Source organism: Triticum aestivum, chromosome 6D (assembly GCF_018294505.1).
Source record: "Triticum aestivum cultivar Chinese Spring chromosome 6D, IWGSC CS RefSeq v2.1, whole genome shotgun sequence".
NCBI lineage: Eukaryota > Viridiplantae > Streptophyta > Magnoliopsida > Poales > Poaceae > Triticum > Triticum aestivum.
The window spans coordinates 179,197,351-179,219,014 of NC_057811.1; the positions used below are offsets into that span (position 1 = coordinate 179,197,351).

At 46.7% G+C, this 21,664-nt stretch overlaps 2 protein-coding genes across 6 annotated transcripts; both read left to right on the forward strand.

Moving 5' to 3' along the window:
* The first annotated feature begins 499 nt into the window (after positions 1 to 499).
* Positions 500 to 5,952, forward strand: LOC780688 (probable histone deacetylase 19). 4 transcript variants are annotated; one of them, XM_044563493.1, is made up of 7 exons: positions 500 to 1,138; positions 2,263 to 2,703; positions 2,857 to 3,087; positions 4,862 to 4,956; positions 5,062 to 5,125; positions 5,466 to 5,546; positions 5,675 to 5,952. In XM_044563493.1, exons 1-7 carry the CDS (start codon positions 596 to 598, stop codon positions 5,780 to 5,782), a joined length of 1,563 nt encoding a protein of 520 aa, XP_044419428.1. In that variant the 5' UTR covers positions 500 to 595; the 3' UTR covers positions 5,783 to 5,952. The 4 variants fall into 4 exon arrangements, with proteins under 4 accessions (XP_044419428.1, XP_044419429.1, XP_044419430.1 ...); XM_044563494.1 differs by having other exon boundaries at positions 5,678 to 5,952; XM_044563495.1 differs by having other exon boundaries at positions 5,469 to 5,546.
* Positions 5,953 to 7,364: 1,412 nt separating this feature from the next.
* On the forward strand, positions 7,365 to 11,289 carry LOC123144378 (receptor kinase-like protein Xa21). 2 transcript variants are annotated; one of them, XR_006471399.1, is made up of 3 exons: positions 7,365 to 10,575; positions 10,687 to 11,128; positions 11,229 to 11,289. XR_006471399.1 is itself a non-coding variant. In XM_044563497.1 (2 exons), the coding sequence occupies exons 1-2, from the start codon at positions 7,407 to 7,409 to the stop codon at positions 11,058 to 11,060; spliced, it is 3,543 nt and encodes a 1,180-aa protein (XP_044419432.1). In that variant the 5' UTR covers positions 7,365 to 7,406; the 3' UTR covers positions 11,061 to 11,289. The 2 variants fall into 2 exon arrangements, 1 of the variants encoding a protein (XP_044419432.1); XM_044563497.1 differs by having other exon boundaries at positions 10,687 to 11,289.
* The last annotated feature ends 10,375 nt before the right edge of the window (positions 11,290 to 21,664 follow it).

Here is a 21,664-nt window from a genome sequence, read left to right on the forward strand (position 1 = left end):
AAAATTAAGGCGCGAGTTTACATCATCTGTTACAAAAAAATATTTTGGTGCCACAAACTTTCTGTTTCTCGATAAAACTATTTTTTTCGCATAGTACAGACGCAAGCGCTTATATATACACGCATAAACTCATCCCTACAAACGTACACATACACACCTTATCTGTATGAGCACCTTCGGGAGAGTGAGTCGGTATATTATTTTAAGATTTACGAAGTCATGCATCTCGTAGTCGACAAAAATATCTCTTCCCACTAAACATTCATCACTGAAAATCCTGAAATAAATGCAAAAAATATGAGCATCAGGATTTGAGCTCTGATGGATACGACTGTCCTTTTAACTATCCAACCACGTACTAGTTTGCCTTAGTAAAAACTATTTTTAGATATTCATTGAAGGGATGCTCTGAGAAAAGACGCAACAATTCATCATGAATCTTCCCCGATTCACCTCCCTCTCCCGCTCGTCCCTATTTTTCTCTCCTCTATTTCTGTTTTTTCTGCGCGTGACCTACCCTTTTGGCTCCCACACACAAACCCGCAAAAACAATCCATCCCCCAAAACCCCACCGCCCCGCGGCGGCGGCGTCGCGATGGACCCTTCCTCGGCCGGCGCCGGCGGCAACTCGCTGCCGTCGGTGGGCCCCGACGGGCAGAAGCGGCGCGTGTGCTACTTCTACGACTCGGAGGTGGGCAACTACTACTACGGGCAGGGCCACCCGATGAAGCCGCACCGCATCCGCATGACCCACTCGCTGCTGGCGCAGTACGGCCTCCTCGACCAGATGCAGGTGCTGCGGCCCAACCCCGCCCGCGACCGCGACCTCTGCCGCTTCCACGCCGACGACTACATCTCCTTCCTCCGCTCCGTCACGCCCGAGACGCAGCAGGACCAGATCCGGGCCCTCAAGCGCTTCAACGTCGGCGAGGACTGCCCCGTCTTCGACGGCCTCTACAGCTTCTGCCAGACCTACGCGGGGGCCTCCGTCGGCGGCGCCGTCAAGCTCAACCACGGCCTTGACATCGCCATCAACTGGTCGGGGGGCCTGCACCACGCTAAGAAGTGCGAGGCCTCGGGGTTCTGCTACGTCAACGACATCGTACTCGCCATACTCGAGCTCCTCAAGCACCACCAGGTGACCTTGCCCTGCCTTGCTCATGTCATTAGGGTTAATATTTTTAAATGGTTCGATTACATCCTCGTCTGTAATTGTTTCATCAAGTTAACTAGTTTTCTCACTTTCATCTCACGTACATTATTTATGGAATTAACGATATTGGTTGAACAGATGATAAGGGGAAAGGGGTAAACTACCGGAATACCTCATATATGTTGATGCAATAAACTGTTTTTGCTACCTTTTATCCCAAGAGGCCCCAAATGAGACCATGTCATGTCATATGCCTGTATACTGTTAAATGGTAGTATATAGTTATTTTGAATGTAAATATTGAGAGTGATTCGGTGGACCACCAAACCCTGATCCTACAATCATGGCACATGGCACCATATCATATTAGAGTATGCCTGTATACTACAGGCAGAGAGAATATCAGTGGAAACCAAGTTACAAGGAAACCATGTTTGGAAGTTTTCAAAAATTCTCAAAACAATACAGTATGTTAAGAGGGTATTGTTCTATTAGCATGTGAAATTCCAAGTTCAGACACAAATTCAGTACGAGGTATGAAAAGAAAACAAATCCAGCAATGAATCACTGTTTGGCGCTATTCATTGCTGAATTATTATTTTCATGCCCCGTAAATGAATGTGTTTGAATTTGGAATTTTACAATCCGAAGAAGGTACTCCAAATGCGGTGAAGGGGTGCTCTTTGCGGGCGCCGCAGCTCGTGATGCAGAGCATGTTGGGTGGGATGGATGGCTGCAACCATGGCTGGCGGGGCCGGGGGCAGTGCTAGGGCGTCACTGTTTTGGGCGGAGGGATCTGAGGCTGAGGAGATTGGGGGAGGAAGACAGAGGAGTTCCACGAAGGGGATGTCGGAGTGGTAACGTGAATCGTTACTGGTGGGTCGTGGCGGAATGGGCCTTGTGCTGCGGGAACCAAACGTGTTTATCAGTATTAAGATTGTGCTCTAATCTGATAACGGACAAATAAACGCCAACCAAACACCTCCTCAGTGCCCTTGTTTCCTGAGTTTCCTCTTGCTACTAGAAATTTGGAAACCAGCCTGATGTTTTGTCCTTTCAGGTCAAGTTTTTTTTATTGTGCTATAATATAGTCCGTTTTATATTTGCAGCGAGTTCTATATGTCGATATTGATATCCACCATGGTGATGGAGTTGAGGAGGCATTCTACACAACAGATAGGGTTATGACAGTCTCATTCCACAAGTTTGGGGATTATTTCCCAGGCACAGGGGATGTCCGTGATATTGGGCATTCAAAAGGAAAGTATTACTCCCTTAATGTCCCTCTAGATGATGGGATTGATGACGAAAGCTACCAGTCCCTGTTTAAGCCTATAATGGCCAAAGTTATGGAGGTTTTCCAGCCTGGTGCGGTTGTTCTTCAATGTGGCGCCGATTCTTTATCTGGGGATAGGTTGGGTTGCTTCAATCTTTCGATCAGAGGTCATGCAGAATGCGTGAAGTACATGAGGTCTTTCAATGTTCCATTGTTGCTTCTTGGCGGTGGTGGCTATACCATAAGAAATGTCGCACGATGTTGGTGTTATGAGGTATGGTAAAAAAAACTTACTATCTTCTTTCCTTGGCCTCTTGTGCCACGCTTATGTTTGTAAATGTACCTATTGGAACTACATGTGTTTTTATTGCTTTGCATTTTGATGCCATCCTGTTTGTTTCATCTGGCACTTCTAAACTTTGTGCAGACAGGAGTTGCACTTGGCCAAGAGCTCGAGGATAAGATGCCTGTCAATGAGTACTATGAGTACTTCGGTCCAGATTACACTCTTCATGTAGCACCAAGTAACATGGAGAACAAAAATACACGCTATGAACTAGATAATATAAGAACCAAACTTCTTGACAATCTTTCAAAACTTCGACATGCCCCTAGCGTTCAGTTTCAAGAGCGACCTCCTGATACCGAGTTCCCTGAGGTGAGCACCTGTTCTTGCATTATAAGAAGGAATTCAACTTCCGTGTCCTCTTTTCTTTATTCTAACAAAACATGATAAGAGGATGAGGAGTTTCTGATGTAGTCTTTGAAAATCTCCATTGCTAAAAAAAAAACCCTTCATGAGCACCGTTTTATTCTCTTGTAAGCAGCAAGGAGGGATGGTGCCTACTAGTAGACACAAATTCCTGTAAATATAATATTAGAATAAGAAACAGTTGCTAGCATTCTGTGATACTATCTTCATATTAGTTTCAAGTCGAGAAAATCTGGAAGACTGGAAAGATAATGGGATCAGGATACCTTTTGTTTTTTTACAACTGATGAATTAGCACTTAGTTTCCTATTTCTTACTAAACTGCTAATACTTTCATGCTTTTTGTAACGAAGCAGATTACTTGATACAAGGGGTGTTTTCTTCAATGCCATGATCTCTTATTTTCTTGATTCCATATGTTTGCTATGCTAGTCAATTGAGGTAGCATGCCAGGATGGTACATATCTGCTGTTGTCTTTGATTTTTAGAAGCGTGTTGTTGTGATTTTTTTCTTTCCTGTTTTATCTGCTCAATTTTTTCCAACTTCCATGTGCAGTTCATTTGATATGTTTGCATTTCCTGGTCTGTATTATTTGGTTAAGGGCATGATTTTTGTTACAGCCTGTTTTCTCGTTTATTTCTACTACTACCTCTGTAAACAAATATAAGAGGTAACTCTCTAAAATGTTTTATATTTGATTACAGAGGCGGTGTATTTTATGCCACCACTACCTCAGCGCATGAACCGTCTGTGCATACTTTGACCTTATTAGGTTATACGTATTAAATAATGTTTGAACTTTGAGCTAACTTCTATATATGGATGATGATTCGTGGTATGGCAGCCCGACTGTTTTATTTAGTGAAGTTTTGAATATGCTCAATTGAACACGTCCCCTTGTGCTAATTTGAAAGAAAGTCTAGACAGTGGACAGTAATAGTACTTCGCAAATACATGACTTCAGTGGCGGAGCTATACACGAACTAAACAGTGGCGTGGCCTGTCCAGCATAAGCCCAAAACAGCATAAGGGTAAAAGTTTTGGGCTCTCTTTGGCCTGGTCCACCTAACATAATCCTTGTAGCCCTGCTGCTGCATGACTTCATAGAAAGCGCTCAGTCGAACTTTTCTAACTTTAACCACCAATATATAAACAACTACTCCCTCCGTCCCATAATATAATAGCGTTTTTTACACTAGTGTAGTGTCAAAAACGCTCTTATATTATGTGACGGAGGGAGTATTTAGATGTATAAGGCCAAAACAGTATGATTTGCTTTGTTATGAATAATAGTTTCATCAGTATATTTAATAATTTTTACTAAAATACAAACAAAAAGTTAACAGCCAAAGATGTGTGGAGGCTGTGCAAATTTCTAAAATGTAATCCATTTCCAAGCAGATAAAGTGAACTATTTAGTTGGTTTGACCTTGTTTGTGCCCTTGTAACATCTAGATGAAAATTGTCACCACTCTTTCCTAATGTGAGTGGCATCAGATATTCACCTACACAGTTGGATTATATTCCTTATCACCTACTCCCTCCGTCCCAAAATAAGCGACTTAACTTTATACTAACTTCAGTACAAAGTTAGTAAGTTAGTACAAAGTTGAGTCACTTATTTCGGGACAGAGGGAGTATATTCCTGGTCATGCCTTGAAAGTGTATATCAAGAACTGATTGCATTTTGGGTACTTTGCATGTGTTTATATTATGCAGCCGGATGAAGATGAAGAGGATCAGGATGAAAGGCATGATGACCATGATTCTGATATGGAATTGGATTATCACACACCTTTGGAAGACTCAGCAAGGTATTTATTTATTTTGTTGTGAGAGATGGTATTTATTCCTGCGTCATTGTTCCATTAGTTCTGATGGCTATCCTGTGTGCGCCTCGTGTGAAATTTTTGTTATAGGAGAAGCACTATTCAAGGTACAAGAGTTAAGAGAGAATCAGCTGGAGCTGAGACAAAAGATCAGGTACTTGACCACATAATTTTTAGTCTTCATACAGACGAGTGATTTCTCCTTTTTCATGGTCCACCATTTTGTTCACAGTTCCTTGATATAAAAAAAATCCTATATAGAGTGAAAATTGCTTTCTCACCATGTAATAGATGGTGTTGATGGAATATTTTTCTTAGATGCATTGCAAAATTTCCACCGACTATTGTTTGCTCCTCCGATGTGCGTGAAAACTGAAGGGTGGCAAAGAGTGCCTTATAATGTTGTTAAACTTGCATGATTGCATACAACTTGCTTTCGTATTCCTTGGTGCTATGCATTTATGCTAAATGTGCTCTTTCTTTACCTTGTGCAGCAGGATGGTAGCAGAGTAACAGGTGAACATAGAGGATCAGAACCAATGGCAGAAGACATCAGCCCCTCCAAGCAAGCTCATGTAAGTCGGCCTCCCTTTCTATTTGTGAACTGTTGTATAAGATCTCTAGTGTACACTCACTGCCCATGGCTAGGCTTATCTAACCAAAGATTCCTTTTCTTGTTGTCCATGGTGCTTGTCGCCTGCAGCAGGTCGACGCTAATGCCATGGCCGTGGATGAGCCCGGAAATGTCAAGACCGAATCAGGAAGCTCTACCAAGTTGCCTGACCCACCAGCCATCTACCAGAAGCCATGATTGTAAGCATTCGGACCGTGCGGCTTCTTGCATGTGTTTTTGGCAGTAAAAAGACGAAGTGACGAGTGGTAGTCTCGAGTGTCTGACCCATGTATACATGTAGCATGGATTATTAAGCTGTAATATGTATAGTCGATTAAATGAGCCGCGAGGCGGAATTTTCTTGGCTACGTGCAACTTTTGTCTCCCAGCTTTCTACTTTGGTAATCTTTTCCCGGTAGGTTCCTTGATATTTGGCTGTTGCATTTTACGTCCGTACCCTGTAGTAGTCACAAGGCAATGTTTTTCTCTGGCTCACCTTCGCGTCCTAATCTTCAAAGGAATAGTACTATCTGCTAGTGCATTTTTATATGTTTCGCACATAGAAAAATAAAATAAGAATCTGCATTTTGCATGCTTGCACGAACCAAAATAATAATTAACCTAGCTACATAAATAGCTGCTGTTGTATATTAGCTCTTCGTCCCCTTCCTTTTGTGATTGCCTAATTCTTAGTTGACCCAGATTTATGCTTAATCTAAGCCGGCGAGTGAAGCGCTCGCCGGAGATTAGCATGGCACGATGAGCGAGCACTAAGGGGAGAGAAAATTCTTTATTTGACACTGTTTTAAAATCTGGTTCCTTATTTGATACGGGAAAAGTTTTTCTTCCCTATTTGACACTAGTCCTAAATTTTATTCCTTATACGACACTTTCGTCCATTTGAGCCTAAATGACATCTGAAAAGACGATTTTGTCCCTCATGTGGTATGTGCGCGCGCGCATGTGTGCTGTTGCGTGTGTGGGTGCGTGTGTGTTTGCTACTGCGTGTGTACGTGCGCGCGTGTGTGTGGTGTGTGCTGTTGCGTGCCTATGTGCTGCATGCGTGTGTGCTGCTGTTGCGTGTGTGTATGTGTGTGTGCTGCGTGCGTGTGTGTATGTGTGTGTGCTGCGTGCATGTGTGTTGCTGCGTGTGTGTGCGTGTGTGTGCACGCGTGTGTGCGTGTTGTTGCGTATGTGTGCGTGTGCGTGTGTGTTGGTGCATGTGTATGTGTTGCTGCGTGTGTGCTCCTGCCCTCGCACTGATGCTGCGTGTGTGCGCTATTGCCCCCTACACACATACCACATGAGGGCAAAAGAGTCTTTTCAGGTGTCATTTAGGTTTAAAATGGACGGAAATGTCATATAGGGAATAAAATTGATAACTTGTGTCAAATAGGGAATTTTTTTGTCAGTGTCAAATAATGAAGCAGATTTTAAGATAATGTTAAATAAGGAATTTTGTCCTAAGGGGAAGACGGCGATAGGATAGCGGTTGTGGATAGCAGGGTCAGTGTGAACGGAAACATCGTCAAAAAGGTCCGGCGCGATTAACTTTTGCCGTTACAAACAAACAAATAGCGGCCGCCAGCTTTTCATATCACTAACCTCGACTACTCATGGCTCATTGACCCAGAGTCCTCAGAGAGACGAAACAAGCCACGGATGGCATCACGCTGCCAGTGGCCCCCGTCCCAAAAAAATTCGACGCGCCGTTGCCAAACGACGACGACGCGTCGCCACCCACCGGTGGCTACAGTTTGTTTATACGCAACACTCACCCAAGCCAAAAATCTCTCTCTATCTACCTCTCTGTCTCGCACGTATGCTCTCTGCCGCGTCCAGTCCACACTCCACAATCGCTTTGCTTGCCACAGCACCGTCGGCCGGGGCGGCAACGGCAATGGCAATGGCAGCACTGTCCCTCCTCCTCGTCGCCGTCTTCTTCCTCGCGTGCTCCGTCGCCACTCACTTGCTGCCCGGCGCACCGGAGCCCGCTGCCTCTGCCGCCAGCGTCGAGGATTACAACGCGCTGCTCTCCTTCAGGTCGCTCGTGAGGGGCGACCCGTCACGGGCCCTGGCGTCATGGACGAGCAGCGGCGCCCACGACGGGCCCGCGCCGCCGCCGTGCCAGTGGCGCGGCGTGTCCTGCGGCACGACGGGCCGCCGCCGCGGCCGCGTCGTCGCGCTGGACCTCCCCGGGCTCGGCCTCCTCGGCACGCTCAGCCCGGCGCTGGCCAACCTCACGCACCTGCGGCGGCTCCACCTCCCCGGCAACCGCCTCCAGGGCGCGCTGCCGGCGGAGCTCGGCCGCCTGCGCGAGCTCAGCCACCTCAACCTCAGCGACAACGCCATCGGGGGCCGCCTCCCGCCGTCGCTCTCCCGGTGCAGGCACCTCAGGACCGTCCTGCTCCACACCAACAAGCTGCAGGGGCACATCCCACCGGAGCTGTTCCTCTCGCTTCGAAGCCTCGAGGTACTCAACCTCGGCCAGAACAGGCTAACAGGAAGCATCCCTTCCAGCGTCGGCGGCCTCGTCAACCTCAAGCTGCTGGTCCTGGAGTTCAACAACCTGACAGGGGATATCCCATGGCAGGTCGGCAGCCTCGCCAGCCTCGTTGGCCTCGGCCTTGCTTCCAACCAGCTGTCAGTCTCCATCCCCGCCTCGCTGGGGAACCTGTCGGCGCTAACCGCTCTCACCGCCTTTTCGAACCGGCTGTCGGGGAGCATACCCTCCTCATTACAGGGCCTGTCATCCCTCAGCACACTCCATTTGGAAGACAACCACCTCGGCGGAACCATACCTTCTTGGCTAGGCAACCTCTCGTCGCTGGCATCCTTAAACCTCCAGAGCAATGGTTTGGTGGGGTGCATCCCCGAGTCTATAGGGAACCTTGGGTTGCTTGAAGCCGTTTCGCTCGCGGAGAACAAGCTCGTCGGACAGATACCAGACGCCATTGGGAACCTCCATGCCCTCGCTGAACTTTACCTAGACAACAATGAGCTAGAAGGCCCCCTGCCACTCTCAGTGTTCAACCTCTCCTCTCTTGAGATGCTCAACATCCAACACAACAACCTCACCGGGGGCTTTCCGTCCGACATGGGCGACACGATGACGAGTCTCCAGTCCTTTCTTGTCTCTGATAACCAGTTTCATGGCGTGATCCCGCCGTCCTTGTGCAATGCCTCCATGCTTCAGATGGTCCAGACAGTAAACAACTTCCTATCGGGAACGATCCCGCAGTGCCTGGGGGCTCGCCAAGATATGCTCTCCGTGGTGAACTTTGCGGGGAATCAGCTTGAAGCAACCAACGATGCTGAATGGGGCTTCCTGACTAGTCTAACCAACTGCAGCAATATGATATTAGTGGATGTTAGTGACAACAAGTTCCAAGGCGTGCTACCGAAATCAATCGGCAATTTGTCGACACAGATGGAGTTTCTTGGCATTGCATCCAACAGCATAGCAGGGACGATAACTGAAGCGATAGGGAACTTCATCAACCTGGATGAACTTGACATGGAAAATAATCTTCTGGAGGGCACCATCCCAGCATCTCTCGGCAAGCTTAAGAAGTTGAATCGGTTGTCATTATCAAATAACAATTTTTCAGGATCCATCCCAATGGCTCTTGGAAATCTTACAAAGCTTACAACCCTTCTGCTTAGCACTAATGCGCTCAGTGGAGCCATACCTTCTGCTCTCAGCAACTGTCCTTTAGAGCAGCTGGATCTTTCTTACAACAATCTTTCCGGCCCAACGCCTAAGGAGGTTTTCCTCATCTCAAGCTTGTCGAGTACCATGTATCTTGCACATAATTCACTGACTGGGACTTTGCCTTCAGAAGTGGGAAATCTCAGGAATCTAGGTGAACTTGATCTCTCTGATAACATGATTTCAGGAAAGATTCCTGCCAACATCGGGGAGTGTCGAAGCTTACAATACCTCAATTTATCTGGGAACCATCTCGACGGGACGATTCCCCTGTCACTAGGACAGTTACGGGGACTCCTAGTGCTTGATCTTTCTCGGAATAATTTATCTGGGAGCATTCCTGAGTTCCTCGGTACCATGAAAGGTCTTGCTAGTTTGAATCTCTCTTCCAATGATTTTGAAGGTGAAGTTCCGAAAGACGGAATATTCCTTAATGCAACTGCAACCTCAGTCATGGGAAACAGTGCTCTGTGTGGTGGGATCCCTCAACTCAAGTTGAAAATGTGCTCCAGTCCCACTAAAAGGAGAATATCTTCAAAGCTTCTCATGATTATCGCAGCAGGCGCCGGAATTCTGTTGGTCATACTATCCGCAATGTTTGTGTTATGTAAAAGAAGCAAGCTTAGAAGAGCAAAGCCACAGATAACTCTCCCCAGTGACAAATACATTAGAGTTTCTTATGCTGAATTGGCCAAGGCAACAGATGGTTTCAAATCCGAGAACCTCATCGGGGTTGGCAGCTTTGGTGCAGTGTACAAGGGAAGAATGGAGATCTCTGGCCAACAAGTGGTGGTGGCAGTGAAGGTACTCAACCTGCAGCATGCTGGCGCATCCCGAAGTTTCGATGCAGAATGTGAGGCTTTGAGATGTATTCGCCACCGTAACCTTGTGAAGGTTATAACAGTGTGCTCAAGTATTGACTCTCGAGGTGGCGACTTCAAGGCTGTTGTGTTTGATTTTCTGCCAAATGGAAATCTAGACCAGTGGCTACACAAGCATATCGAGGAAGATGACGAACCCAAGATGCTAGATCTCATTGAAAGACTTCAGATAGCCATCCACGTGGCTTCTGCGCTTGACTATTTACATCATCAGAAGCCGTTTCCAATTGTTCATTGCGACCTCAAGCCAAGCAATATTCTCCTTGACAACAACATGGTTGCTCATGTCGGTGATTTTGGGCTTGCAAGGTTCCTACATGACGGACATAATGACAAGTCAGAGACACCAACTAGTAGTCGGACTGCAATAAGAGGAACAATTGGTTATGTGGCTCCAGGTGAGCATAATTCTACTCTCAACTATTGTAGTATTGTTGCATTTGATTTTTCAGATTTTACTCTCCATCCAAGGAAGCACTTATTAAATTTGCCACGTTTGTTAATTTCAGAATATGGACTTGGCAATGAAGCCTCAATCCATGGTGATGTCTACAGCTACGGTATACTGCTGCTCGAGATGTTCACCGGTAAAAGACCCACAGGCTCTGAATTCGGAGAATTGCTTAGCCTTCATAAGCACGTACAAATGGCACTGCCAGACCAAGCGGCTACTGTCATTGACCAAGACCTATTAAAAGCAGAAAGTAATGGCAAAGGAACGGAAGGGGGGTATCACAGCAGCGAAGACACGAGAATTAGTTGCATCGTCTCGATTCTGCAGGTTGGAATTTCATGCTCCAAAGAGACACCAACTGAACGCATTCAAATTGGAGATGCATTGAGAGAGTTGCAGATAATCAGAGATAAGTTTTACGCGCATTAGTGATCTCCTTGGTGAATTGGCAAAATATAGCCAAGGCATACTGAAGCATGCTTGTGAGGATCATGCAGGTAACCTAGTCGTTTTAACTCTGTAATAAGATGCTGAAAGCTGAAGATCCTCCATCAGAGGCATCTTAAGGAGTCAACGACAATTCTCTTGATTTTTCAGTGTCGACAGGAAAGCCAAGAAATTCCAGATAAGGAACTGAAGAAACTTAACTTACAATTAAGGAGCACGCACTTGGGTGTGGGGTTAGTCTCACTTGGATTTTTCTTAACTGAAATTGCAGGAACACACTGATATGTGACGAGGTTCCGCAAAATATTTTTGCAGCTTGTATTAGTATTCTTGCAGATTTTACCCCAGCTAGTACAAGAGGCTTATCGCAAGCTGAAAGTACATGCCTCTAATGAAGCTAGTCTGACTAAGCAATAAGTCTAACCATACTTTCCACGTTAGGTATTACGTTGAAGAAGAAGATATCCTGGGCATGAGGCTCGAAGGTGCCAGCTCTACGACGCTGGTATCTCAGAGCTCCCAACTCGCACACCTCCGTCAGCTCAGCTGTGCGCAGCCCATAGCGGTAGAGAATGTGATGCGCATGGAACAGTAGCCCATCGCCCGTAAGAAGAGTAATTGGACGGCCAATTGGATCCATGTTGATCAAGTAACGCCGCTCCCAACACGAGTTCATGTCATCATCATCATCTTGTAGTACCAGCGTCCAAATGGACACAGGCTGCGGGCCGGGCCTCGCGCTGCTAGAAGCGACCAGGCAAAGCTCCCCTCGCACCACCTCCAGCAGGAAGGATTTACCGAGAGCAGGGTCCAACGAATCGGGCATGCCGGTGACGCCAAACGTCTCGTCTTCCAGGCTGAATCGGAGAAGGCCGCGCGGGCACGGCGTCTTGACATGGTCCGTGTCCATGACCCAGAACATGCGCCCCTTGACCGATTTGACCGTCAGCCACTCGGCCGGCGGGTAAGGCGGATCGGTGGCGGTTTCCCTCCAGCAGGCGGCCGCGTCGCCGACGGTGTACACTTGCATCCCCATGTGGAAAGCGTACGTGAGAGGCTCCACGTAGCGGAAGAAGGCCCGGGCCACCTTGTACCGGCCGGAGCGAGGGTCCAGCCCGAGCCCCACGGGGAGGCAGAAATCACGCGGCACGGGGACCTTGCTGGGGTTGCTCTCCGGCAGCGTCAGGGCGTCCCTGGTGGCCGGGTTGAAGAGGTAGACGCTGGCGTTGGTGGGGAGCACCAGGCCGTCGCAGTGGACCATGTGGCACACGCAGCCGAACTCCCCGCGGAAGTCCTCGCCGTGCACGAGCCTCGCCACCTCCGAGGCGCGGCATGGATGCCAGCGGTAGAACCGGACTCGCGTGGAGAAGGTGGTCGGCCAGACCTCCCCTTCGATGGCGCCGTCGAGGGCGTGCGGGGTGATCAGCAGCGATGGGCTCTGCTCCCATTTTGAGGCCGAGTGCTCCAGGTGCGCGCGGGTGAACGCGGGGCCGGAGATGGCCGCGCGCCAGGCCTTGCTCAGAGATTTGAACCGGAGAAGGGACTTGACCGGCAGACGGGCGAGAATCTCGAAAACCAGCTCCTCCGGTAAGTCTGTTGGCGACTTGCGCTTCCTCTTGCTTGAAGTCTGATCGATCACCCACGAAAAAAATTCAAACAAATTTTAACGATTTCTTACAAAAATCAGCGAAAGATGAATGTGCGCTAACTTACATAAAGGGGCCGCGGGCGCCCTTGTTTCCTCATCCCTTTTCCGAAAGTCACCCGCCCTGGAACGAGCCGGACAAGTCATGGGCATGCCTACCTATGACAGTGGACAAGAAACTTAACGACCTCTTCAATGCATCCGTCAAGTTTGTTCTCGAAAATGGGGAAAGGATTAAGTTCTGGTATGAGCCTTGGCTGAATGGGGTATCCTTGAGTGTGCAGCGTCGGACCTATTTACTTGCTGCACTCGCAAAAACCTCACGGTGTCCCAAGCCCTACAAGATGGCCCTTGGATCAGACACCTGCGTCGCCCTCTTACGCCAGCAGCTATTATCCAATACACAAAGCTCTAGGAGGCGGTTGCTGATGTGCACCTGCTGCTGGGAACTCCCGACTCAGTGATCTGGAGATGGACGCCGAATGGCGCCTACTCTTCGGCCACTGCATATGCCGTGCAGTTCGAGGGGTGTACTCGCCTCGCCGGTCAGCGACACATATGGGCGGCTGATGCTCCGCTAAAATGCAGAATTTTCGCTTGGCTTGCGATTCTAGAAAAATGTCTTACAGCGGATAACCTGCAGAAAAGAGGATGGCCGCACGACCCAATTTGTTCTCTCTGCCGGGCGGCGGACGAGTGTGCTGATCACCTCCTAGCACGCTGCTCCTACACCCAAGCTCTATGGAGTCTGATGCTCAACCGCTGCAACCTTCCCACGTGGGCTGACAACCAGCCTTGCTGACTGGTGGGAGTCCAACGTGGTGAACGCTAACCTGACCAACTCAAAGGGCTGGGGCGGTCTGGCAGTGGCAATCTGGTGGTTCACGTGGTGCGAGAGGAATGCCTGGATTTTCCAAAGCAAGGCGTCCACCGTCAGTGCGATCTTCAACTTGATGATGGATGAATTTAGGATATGGAACCAGGCTGGGCGTCATAGGATTCAGCTGTTTTTGGACAGACCTCGAGAGCCAGACTGAATTATGTGCTGATGTATGTTGTTGGGTTGCCGGCTGTTGGCATAGTTGATGTATAGCGGCCTGCTCCGACCAAATACTTGTAACACCTTTCCTCTTATAAATGAAAAAGAGAAGCTGCTCTGACATCGTTTCGTCAAAAAAAAAAGTCTGCTCTGTCCAGATGGCCGGCGGCGGACTCGTACGGCTTCCTAAAGGTGAGATTCTTGCCGTCTCTAGTTACTCGATCCTGTCTGATTGAGTTGTAGTTGTAGTCAGGTTTGTGTTTGCTCGATCCTGCGGCCTGTCCATATGGCCGTCTCTAGTACCAATCCGATTAGTATTAGGTTAAGTTTGTTCCTGTCCGTTCGTCATACACCACGCATGCACTCCATCGACATCTTCGTTTGATTGCCACACGGCGCCCAGGCTTCACGCATGACGCGCGACGCATGCATGGCACGGCGGCCCCGCTGATCCATCCATCCACACCGCGTGGCTGTGCATGGCTGCGCACGTTGATTGCTTCTGCATTGGCCATGTTGAAAATATGAGTAAATTACTATAAAATTTAATCCGAATAAACAGAAGATAAATCATGACAGCAATAATAGAGATTAAACTAATCATGCGAACTAGCATAGTAGATGAACAGATCACATCTAGGGCACATACTAGAAACATGAATTCTACCACGATCTCGAACAAGATGGATAGAGTGACATACGGTGCAGCGGGAGCAGCACCGCCGACGTTGCTGTTGTCGCCCATGTCGTCGAGGATGAGGTTGCCTAGGTCGGGGAAGAAGTCGTCGTTGGCGAAGTCGTCGCTGCCAGCAGTCGCGCGAGTGCGCTCCCCAAAAACCTGATCGCCCCTCTCCTGTACAGGATCACGAGAGGCGGGGTTCCGGAGGCCTGCTATTCCTTCTCCCGGTGCACGCCGAAAGGAGGGATGGAGAAGACTTGCTTGGCGACACAATGATCTGGAACGGTGGTGCGAAACCATGAGATCTGGCAGCGGCTAGGGTAGACGTCTGCCTTGAAGGATATGCCCTAGAGGCAATAATAAAGTTGTTATTTATATTTCCTTATATCATGATAAATGTTTATTATTCATGCTAGAATTGTATTAACCGGAAACTTAGTACATGTGTGAATACATAGACAAACAGAGTGTCACTAGTATGCCTCTACTTGACTAGCTCGTTGAATCAAAGATGGTTAAGTTTCCTAGCCATAAACATGAGTTGTCATTTGATTAATGGGATCACATCATTAGAGAATGATGTGATTGACTTGACCCATTCCGTTAGCTTAGCACTTGATCGTTTAGTGTATTGCCATTGCTTTCTTCATGACTTATACATGTTTCTATGACTATGAGATTATGCAACTCCCGAATACCGGAGGAACACTTTGTGTGCTACCAAACGTCACAACGTAACTGGGTGATTATAAAGGTGCTCTACAGGTGTCTCTGATGGTACTTGTTGAGTTGGAATAGATCGAGATTAGGATTTGTCACTCCGATTGTCGGAGAGGTATCTCTGGGCCCTCTCGGTAATGCACATCACTATAAGCCTTGCAAGCAATGTGAATAATGAGTAAGTTGCGGGATGATGCATTATGGAACGAGTAAAGAGACTTGCCAGTAACGAGATTGAACTAGATATTGAGATACCGACGATCGAATCTCGGGCAAGTAACATATCGATGACAAAGGGAACAACGTATATCGTTATGCGGTTTGACCGATAAAGATCTTCGTAGAATATGTGGGAGCCAATATGAACATCCAGGTTCCGCTATTGGTTATTGGCCGGAGACGTGTCTCGGTCATGTCTACATAGTTCTCGAACCCGTAGGGTCCGCACGCTTAACATTCGGTGACGATCGGTATTATGAGTTTATGTGTTTTGATGTACCGAAGATAGTTCGAAGTCCCGGATGTGATCACGGACATGACGAGGAGTCTCGAAATGGTCGGGACATAAAGATTGATATATTGGATGACTATATTCGGACACCGGATGAGTTCCGGGGGTCACCGGATAATTATCGGAGTGCCGGGGGGTTATCGAAACCCCCGGGGGGACTAAAGGGCCAACATGGGCCTTGTGTGTGAGAGAGGAGGGGGCCATAGGGCTGGCCGCGCCCCCCCTTGAGGAGTCCGAATTGGACAAGGAGGGGGGCGGCGCCCCCTTTTTCCCTCCCTCCCTCTCCTTCCTCCTCCTAGTTGGACTAGGAAAGGGGGACCCCTCCTTGGTGCGCCCCAAGGGCTGGCCGGCCTCCCCCTTGCTCCTTTATATACGGGGGCAGGGGCACCCTAGAACACAACAACAGACATTGGCTTAGCCGTGTGCGGTGCCCCCCTCCACCATAATCCACCTCGGTCATATCGTTGCAGTGTTTAGGCGAAGCCCTGCGCCGGTATCTTCATCATCACAGTCATCACGCCGTCGTGCTGACGAAGCTCTCCCTCGACACTCAGCTGGATCGAGAGTTCGTGGGACGTCACTGAGCCGAACGTGTGCAGATCGCGGAGGTGCCATACTTTCGGTACTAGGATCGGTCGGATTGTGAAGATGTACGACTACATCAACTGCGTTGTCATAACGCTTCCGCTTACGGTCTACGAGGGTACGTGGACTACACTCTCCCCTCTCGTTGCTATGCATCACCATGATCTTGCGTGTGCGTAGATTTTTTTTGAAATTACTGCGTTCCCCAACAGTGGTATCAGAGGCAGGTTTATGCGTAGATGTTATATGCACGAGTAGAACACAAGTGAGTTGTGGGCGATAATAGTCACACTGCTTACCAGCTTGTCATACTTTGATTCGGCGGTATTGTTGGATGAAGTGGCCCGGACCGACATTACGCGTACGCTTACGCGAGACTGGTTCTACCGACGTGCTTCGCACACAGGTGGCTGGCGGGTGTCAGTTTCTCCAACTTTAGTTGAATCGAGTGTGGCTACGCCCGGTCCTTGTTGAAGGTTAAAACAACACATAATGATGAAAAATCGTTGTGGTTTTGATGCGTAGGTAAGAACGGTTTTTGCTCAGCCCGTAGCAGCCACGTAAAACTTGCAACAACAAAGTAGAGGACGTCTAACTTATTTTTGCAGGGCATGCTGTGATGTGATATGGTCAAGACATGATGCTAAACTTTATTGTATGAGATGATCATGTTTTGTAACGGAGTTATCGGCAACTAGCAAGAGCCATATGGTTGTCGCTTTATTGTATGAAATGCAATCGCCATGTAATTGCTTTACTTTATCACTAAGCGGTAGCGATAGTCATAGAAACAATAGTTGGTGAGACGACAACGATGCTACGATGGAGATCAAGGTGTCGCGCCGGTGACGATGGTGAACATGAAGGTGATTTGGAGATGCAGATCAAAAGCACAAGATGATGATGGCCATATCATATCACTTATATTGATTGCATGTGATGTTTATCCTTTATGCATCTTATTTTGCTTAGTTCGACGGTAGCATTATAAGATGATCTCTCACTAAATTTCAAGGTACAAGTGTTCTCCCTAAGTATGCACCGTTGCCAAAGTTCGTCGTGCCCAGACACCACGTGATGATCGGGTGTGATAAGCTCTACGTCCATCTACAACGGGTGCAAGCCAGTTTTGTACACGCAGAATACTCAGGTTAAACTTGACGAGCCTAGCATATGCAGATATGGCCTCAGAACACTGAGACCGAAAGGTCGAGCGTGAATCATATAATGGATATGATCAACATAGTGATGTTCACCATTGAAAACTACTCCATTTCACGTGATGATCGGTTATGGTTTAGTTGATTTGGATCACGTGATCACTTAGATGATTAGAGGGATGTCTATCTAAGTGGGAGTTCTTAAGTAATATGATTAATTGAACTTAAATTTATCATGAACTTAGTACCTGATAGTATCTTGCTTGTCTATGTTGATTGTAGATAGATGGCCCGTGCTGTTGTTCCGTTGAATTTTAATGCGTTCCTTGAGAAAGCAAAGTTGAAAGATGATGGTAGCAATTACACGGACTGGGTCCGTAACTTGAGGATTATCCTCATTGTTGCACAGAAGAATTATGTCCTGGAAGCACCGCTGGGTGCCAGGCCTGCTGCAGGAGCAACACCAGATGTTATGAACGTCTGGCAGAGCAAAGCTGATGACTACTCGATAGTTCAGTGTCCCATGCTTTACGGCTTAGAACCGGGACTTCAACGACGTTTTGAACATCATGGAGCATATGAGATGTTCCAGGAGTTGAAGTTAATATTTCAAGCAAATGCCCGGATTGAGAGATATGAAGTCTCCAATAAGTTCTACAGCTGCAAAATGGAGGAGAATAGTTCTGTCAGTGAGCATATACTCAGAATTTCTGGGTATAACAATCACTTGATTCAACTGGGAGTTAATCTTCCTGGTGATAGTGTCATTGACAGAATTCTTCAATCACTGCCACCAAGCTACAAGAGCTTCGTGTGAACTATAATATGCAAGGGATGGATAAGAAAATTCCCGAGCTCTTCGCAATGCTAAAGCCTGCGGAGGTAGAAATCAAGAAAGAGCATCTAGTGTTGATGGTCAACAAGACCACCAGTTTCAAGAAAAAGGATAAAGGAAAGAAGGGGAACTTCAAGAAGAAAGGCAAGCAAGTTGCTTCTCAAGTGAAGAAGCCCAAGTCTGGACCTAAGCCTGAGACTGAGTGCTTCTACTGCAAAGGGACTGGTCACTGGAAGCAGAACTGGCCCAAGTATTTGGCAGATAAGAAGGATAGCAAGGTGAACAAAGGTATATGTGACATACATGTTATTGATGTGTACCTTACTAATGCTCGCAGTAGTACCTGGGTATTTGATACTGGTTCTGTTGCTAATATTTGCAACTCGAAACAGGGACTACAGATTAAGCGAAGATTGGCTAAGGACGAGGTGATGATGCGCGTGAGAAATGGTTCCAAAGTCGATGTGATCGCAGTCGACACGCTACCTCTACATCTACCTTCGGGATTAGTTTTAGACCTGAATAATTGTTATTTGGTGCCAGCGTTGAGCATGAACATTATATCTGGATCTTGTTTAATGCGAGACAGTTATTCATTTAAATCTGAGAATAATGGTTGTTCTATTTATATGAGTAATATCTTTTATGGTCATGCACCCTTCAAGAATGGTCTATTTTTGTTGAATCTCGATAGTAGTGATACACATATTCATAATATTGAAGCCAAAAGAATCAGAGTTGATAATGATAGTGCAACTTATTTGTGGCATTGCCGTTTGGGTCATATTGGTGTAAAGCGCATGAAGAAACTCCATTCTGATGGACTTTTGGAATCACTTGATTATGAATCACTTGGTATTTGCGAACCATGCCTCATGGGTAAGATGACTAAAACGTCATTCTCCGGAACAATGGAGCGAGCAACAGATTTGTTGGAAATCATACATACTGATGTATGTGGTCCGACGGATGTTGAGGCTCGCGGCGGGTATCGTTATTTTCTCACCTTCACAGATGATTTAAGCAGATATGGGTATATCTACTTGATGAAGTATAAGTCTGAAACATTTGAAAAGTTCAAAGAATTTCAGAGTGAAGTGGAAAATCATCGTAACAAGAAAATAAAGTTTCTACGATCTGATCGTGGAGGAGAATATTTGAGTTACGAGTTTGGTCTTCATTTGAAACAATGCGGAATAGTTTCGCAACTCACGCCACCCGGAACACCACAACGTAATGGTGTGTCTGAATGTCGTAACCGCAGTTTATTAGATATGGTGCGATCTATGATGTCTCTTACTGATTTATCGCTATCGTTTTGGGGTTATGCTTTAGAGACAGCTGCATTCACGTTAAATAGGGCACCATCTAAATCCGTTGAGACGACACCTTATGAACTGTGGTTTGGCAAGAAACCCAAGTTGTCGTTTCTGAAAGTTTGGGGGCTGCGATGCTTATGTGAAAAAACTTCAACCTGATAAGCTCGAACCCAAATCGGAGAAATGTGTCTTCATAGGATACCCAAAGGAGACTGTTGGGTACACCTTCTATCACAGATCCTAAAGCAAGACATTCGTTGCTAAGAATGGATCCTTTCTAGAGAAGGAGTTTCTCTCGAAAGAAGTGAGTGGGAGGAAAGTAGAACTTGATGAGGTAACTGTACCTGCTCCCTTATTGGAAAGTAGTTCATCCCAGAAATCTGTTCCTGTGACTCCTACACCAATTAGTGAGGAAGCCAATGATGATGATCATGTAACTTCAGATCAAGTTACTACCGAACCTTGTAGGTCAACCAGAGTAAGATCCGCACCAGAGTGGTACGGTAATCCTGTTCTGGAGATCATGCTACTTGACCATGACGAACCTACGAACTATGAGGAAGCGATGATGAGCCCAGATTCCGCAAAATGGCTTGAGGCCATGAAATTTGAGATGGGATCCATGTATGAGAACAAAGTGTGGACTTTGGTTGACTTGCCCGATGATCGGCAAGCCATCGAGAATAAATGGATCTTCAAGAAGACTGATGCTGACGGTAATGTTACTGTCTACAAAGCTCGACTTGTTGCAAAAGGTTTTCGACAAGTTCAAGGAGTTGACTACGATTAGACTTTCTCACTCGTAGCGATGTTTAAGTCCGTCCGAATCATGTTAGCAATTGCTGCATTTTATGATTATGAAATTTGGCAAATGGATGTAAAGACTGCATTCCTGAATGGATTTCTGAAAGAAGAGTTGTATATGATGCAACCTGAAGATTTTATCGATCCAAAGGATGCTAACAAAGTGTGCAAGCTCCAGCAATCCATTTATGGACTGGTGCAAGCATCTCAGAGTTGGAATAAACGTTTTGATAGTGTGATCAAAGCATATGGTTTTATACAGACTTTTGGAGAAGCCTGTATTTACAAGAAAGTGAGTGGGAGCTCTGTAGCATTTCTAATATTATATATGGATGACATATTGTTGATTGGAAATGATATAGAATTTCTGGATAGCATAAAAGGATAGTTGAATAAGAGTTTTTCAATGAAAGACCTCAGTGAAGCTGCTTATATATTAGGCATCAAGATCTATAGAGATAGATCAAGACGCTTAATTGGACTTTCACAAAGCACATACCTTGATAAAGTTTTGAAGAAGTTCAAAATGGATCAAGCAAAGAAAGGGTTCTTGCCTGTGTTACAAGGTGTGAAGTTGAGTCAGACTCAATGCCCGACCACTGCAGAAGATAGAGAGAAAATGAAAGTCATTCCCTATGCTTCAGCCATAGGTTCTATCATGTATGCAATGCTGTGTACCAGACCTGATGTGTGCCTTGCTATTAGTTTAGCAGGGAGGTACCAAAGTAATCCAGGAGTGGATCACTGGACAGCGGTCAAGAACATCCTGAAATACCTGAAAAGGACTAAGGATATGTTTCTCATTTATGGAGGTGACAAAGAGCTCGTCGTAAATGGTTACGTCGATGCAAGCTTTGACACTGATCCGGATGACTCTAAGTCACAAACCGGATATGTATTTATATTGAACAGTGGAGCTGTCAGTTGGTGCAGTTCTAAGCAAAGCGTCGTGGCGGGATCTATGTGTGAAGTGGAGTACATAGCTGCCTCGGAAGCAGCAAATGAAGGAGTCTGGATGAAGGAGTTCATATCCGATCGAGGTGTCATACCTAGTGCATCGGGTCCAATGAAAATCTTTTGTGACAATACTGGTGCAATTGCCTTGGCAAAGGAATCCAGATTTCACAAGAGAACCAAGCACATCAAGAGACGCTTCAATTCCATCCGCGATCAAGTCAAGGAGGGAGACATAGAGATTTGCAAGGTACATACGGATCTGAATGTTGCAGACCCGTTGACTAAGCCTCTCTCACGAGCAAAACATGATCAGCACCAAGAATCCATGGGTG

Coding starts and splice junctions, on each gene's coding strand:
- LOC780688 (XM_044563493.1), top strand. CDS start 596: ATGGACCCTTCCTCGGCCGGCGCCGGCGGCAACTCGCTGCCGTCGGTG. Junction 3,088..4,861: donor CTGATACCGAGTTCCCTGAG/GTGAGCACCTGT, acceptor TATATTATGCAG/CCGGATGAAGATGAAGAGGA. Junction 5,126..5,465: donor GAGCTGAGACAAAAGATCAG/GTACTTGACCAC, acceptor TACCTTGTGCAG/CAGGATGGTAGCAGAGTAAC.
- LOC123144378 (XM_044563497.1), top strand. CDS start 7,407: ATGCTCTCTGCCGCGTCCAGTCCACACTCCACAATCGCTTTGCTTGCC. Junction 10,576..10,686: donor AATTGGTTATGTGGCTCCAG/GTGAGCATAATT, acceptor TGTTAATTTCAG/AATATGGACTTGGCAATGAA.